The 4003-nt window shown below is 33.3% G+C and overlaps 1 protein-coding gene across 1 annotated transcript; it reads left to right on the top strand.

The window, feature by feature from the left end:
• Window positions 1–220: 220 nt before the first annotated feature.
• LOC109147705 (E3 ubiquitin-protein ligase RHA1B-like) lies at window positions 221–980 on the top strand. Its single transcript, XM_019295345.1, has one exon. It carries the CDS (start codon window positions 295–297, stop codon window positions 790–792), a length of 498 nt encoding a protein of 165 aa, XP_019150890.1. The 5' UTR covers window positions 221–294; the 3' UTR covers window positions 793–980.
• The last annotated feature ends 3023 nt before the right edge of the window (window positions 981–4003 follow it).

The raw sequence follows: 4003 nt of genomic DNA, 5'->3' as shown, positions 1-4003 counted from the left end.
TTCAGTACATAAATAATGTATTTTATGTACATAAATAATGGATTTTTATTTATGATTTACACAATAATGCTTCAACTTGTCATAATTTTTTTGGAGTAAAATTTTGACATATAAAGAGAATTTTCTCTATTTGCTTATCATTTTCCTTTCTTTTCTCAAATCTAAAGCCCTTTCCTGTCTTTTCACACCCCTCCTCCCCCTATATAAACCTTCCCTGCTTTCCCCCCTCATAACAGTCTCCGATCGGAGAATTAAACGACGATTGTACGGCGTGTTCCGTTTCACGGCGACGATATGGGATTTCCGGTCGGTTATACTGATCTTTTCCTCCCCAAGCTACTGGTTCACGTCCTCACCCTTCTAGGCTTTCTCAGGAGATTCATTACCGCGATTTTCGGCTTTCTGGGCCTCGGCGACTTCTTGGAACCCGAAATGTCGTTCCCGGACCGGGAGGAATCGGCGTCGGAGCTCCACTCCGTCTCCGCCGCCCTGATCCGGGAGCTCCTGCCGGTGGTGAAGTTCTCGGAGCTGGTGGACCCGCCCGAGAGCTGCGCCGTGTGCTTGTACGAATTCGACGGCGAGGATGAGATCCGACGGCTGACGAATTGCCGCCACATCTTCCACCGCAACTGCCTCGACCGCTGGATGGACCACGATCAGAAAACGTGCCCGCTCTGCCGGACGCCGTTCATACCGGAAGATATGCAGGAGAGCTTCAATGAGAGACTGTGGCTCGCCTCCGGGATTTCCGATTTCTACGGCGATTATCCGACGGTCGCCGCCGGTTTGTAGTGGCCGCAATCTTTTTTTTTTTTTTTAATATATAAAAAATATATAATATATATTTTCTTTTGTTTTCTTTTATTAAAATAATGTACAGAATGTATAACGAGGAAAAAGAAAGAATGTAGAATTGTAGAGTTGTAGTTGTCAATTTTGAAAATATGCTAATGAAATTCACAATTACTCTTCTTCTTTTTTAACTGTCTTTTTTTTTTTTTTTTTTTTTTTTGCAGCTGTAATAATCAATTATGCTTCAGTAATTATAAAAGTGTGCGTTTTGGGGCCTACTTGTGAACTTGGGAAATTATGAGTATATGATTTTGGAAAAAATAAGATTTTTTTAGTAATACGGATTATGATACAATTAATATCTGTTTATTATTATCGAGTCAATATCGCCGTGCCACTAAACTACAAGGTCATTAGCAAAAAAAAAAAAAAAAAAGATTTTTTGTTGAAAATAAATCTAATAATAATATGGAATTGTACATATGTGCTCACATCAGAAGCTAAATAAGAGAAGCAGAGGTAATATATGTTTACTGGATTGTTAGTATATAGTATACGTTTTATTTTTTTTTTTATTTCTTTTTTAATAATTCAGAGATCATACTATTGCACTAATATTTCAATTTTATCATTTATATATTGATTGATGATGTAATGATTGTTTTGAAATGTGAAACTATGGATTGAAAAAAATTATTTATAAATTTAAAGAAGTTTCAAAATTTACTAAAATTTTTCAAAAAACTTTAAATTCATTTAATTCAAAAACAAGAAGTTCAGCTCACTTAATGATTAAGGCTTGGCTTGGTTATTAACCGCGATTAATTTGGTTTGATTATAAACCAAATGAACACCTCATAAAACACATTTAGCTTCTCATGTGATACTTTTTAATGAAATGTATTGTAATATTTTTTATAGGTTCATGGAAAAGTATTATACTTTACCTAAAACATATTTACATATCAGCGTGAGACGATCACACATATGAAGGTCATAAGAGTCTTAATTCGATTAGGTTCTAAATTAAAACAACTTTTGGAGTACATCTGATTTTGAACAATTTTCAAAATAATTAAAGTAACGAAAAATCAATAAAAAATAAAGATCATAAAAGTCTAAGTCAATTCTATGATTTTTCTCCACTATTGTTTGTAATATATAAATTTCTAAACGTCTTATCATAATCTCACGAGATGTAACGTTTTATTATCCCAAAAAATCACTTATTTCAACAAAATCAAAAGTAATTGGTTTTGTGGCTAATTTTGAAGAATGCTAGAATAGGTTTGGGACATTATTAGCAGGTTTATGTTGTTTGTTGAATAGGTGTCAATGTGTCATTGCTGGCTGGCTGGCATTCCTATATCTACCTGGAAAATAGAAATTGTCGAAAAATTATTATATTATTTTGTAAATAATTATTTTGAAAAATAGTTAATATTACTGTGAAGAATATGATGAATAATTTCTAGTTATTAGAGAGTTGAACAAGAAGGACACTTATTTTTGGTACTTTTTTTTTTGAAAGTTACTGGTCGTATTACATTGTAGTATCTGTTCATATACTTTCTCACAACCTGCTGAAACACAAAGAACCAATAACGCCTCCACTGAGGCTCGAACTCATAATCTTTCAAATGAAAGTCTAACCCGGGTACCATTAGACCACATAGTCCTGGTACTTAATGTCAATCAAAGATAAAATAAAAAATAAGAAGAGATATGATAGCGTAATTGGGCTAAGTTATATGCTACAAAGTAATGCGTTACTTATGAGCAGATAAACGTAGGAATAATTCATCAGGTATTATTAGTGTTATTTACTATATATGATTAGTGCTCCAAGTACAAGTACGAGTTATAATGAGTTGGGAAGGCTTTAACAAGGTATGAAAGTATACAAAGTTTTCAAAATCAAATCTCCAAATAAACTGGTCTAGGGAAAGAAGTATTTAAACACTTACCGAAGATTGTCTAACAAGATTGGCCTGGCGAACTTGCATGAGCGGAGACTGACCTGGCAAACATGCACGAGTGTGGGCAGCAATGTGACCTTCGAAACAATGACGACAATGGTGAGATTTGTGTAGCCATGAACCAACCTCTAGGGTCAGTTTCTTAGTCTAAAAAATAGACAGGGTCTAGTCAGTTTTTACGTTCTATATATATTTATTAGGTAGGTAATTTGTGTGAAGACATAGGAGGCTTAATGCGCGCGTTCCACTTAACCACGGTAACTCAGTGGCTTAGCAGACATGACCAATTATTATACGCTCACAAAAAATCTGTTCACTTTAAGCATAATCCACACATTATTGTTGTAAAATTTTAACATTAATCTCTTCTTCTAAATATTACTTACTAAATTAGTGAGTTAGACTTTCTCTTCTCTGCTATTTGTTGTGTCCCTCCCCTCTTGAAGTTCGTGTCCTGTCTCCTCCCTTCAATTCATTTGCCATGTTTTCTGATTCTCATTCACCAACCCCTTCATCACTGTTTATATATTCCATTCTATAGTAGTATAGTACCCAATACTTATAATGACTTGGCATTCAATTCATTTTCTACATCAAATTACATAACCTTTTTAGTCTAGCTAGGTGTTAGGTTATCAAACTTTATTTATTAGGTCAGACTTTTCAAATTCAATATATTAACCTAAAGAATATTTCAAGCCGGAGGACTAAATAACACAATCGAGATTAAAATTATACCTTGTAATAATCATACTATCTGATAAGGTATTTAATTAGCTTTCAGTTGAGTTACAAAAGAATAATTAGCTTTCAGTTGAGTGAGTTACAAAAGAACAAAATAGGCATTGAACCATTGTTAAATGATAAAAGTGTTAGAAATTTATATAGTAATTGAGATTAATGTTTCGGACTATCATGAAATCTTAAATAATATTTGGAGTTGTGGAGTTATAAAATTTTAATTTTAAGAATGATAATAAACTAACTATTTTATACAATACTGAACATGTTTAAATTGTGCAGATCAACTCTAGTATAAGTTGGAAAAAATAGCTTGAAATGACATAAAATGACATATTAAGTGGCTATTTTGTGATACAATTATCAGTGGGGTCCACTTCCAATTTGGGTAGGGTCAAAGTGGATTCGGGTTTTTCGTTGTGAGACGAAGAGATTGATATATTGTACGCTCAAAACGGATAATGGGTGAATGAGATATTGATTCTCAAAAT

Source organism: Ipomoea nil, unplaced genomic scaffold (assembly GCF_001879475.1).
Source record: "Ipomoea nil cultivar Tokyo-kokei standard unplaced genomic scaffold, Asagao_1.1 scaffold2036, whole genome shotgun sequence".
Classification (NCBI taxonomy): Eukaryota; Viridiplantae; Streptophyta; class Magnoliopsida; order Solanales; family Convolvulaceae; genus Ipomoea; species Ipomoea nil.
This window is presented reverse-complemented; position numbering and strand designations above follow the sequence as displayed.

Coding starts and splice junctions, on each gene's coding strand:
- LOC109147705 (XM_019295345.1), top strand. CDS start 295: ATGGGATTTCCGGTCGGTTATACTGATCTTTTCCTCCCCAAGCTACTG.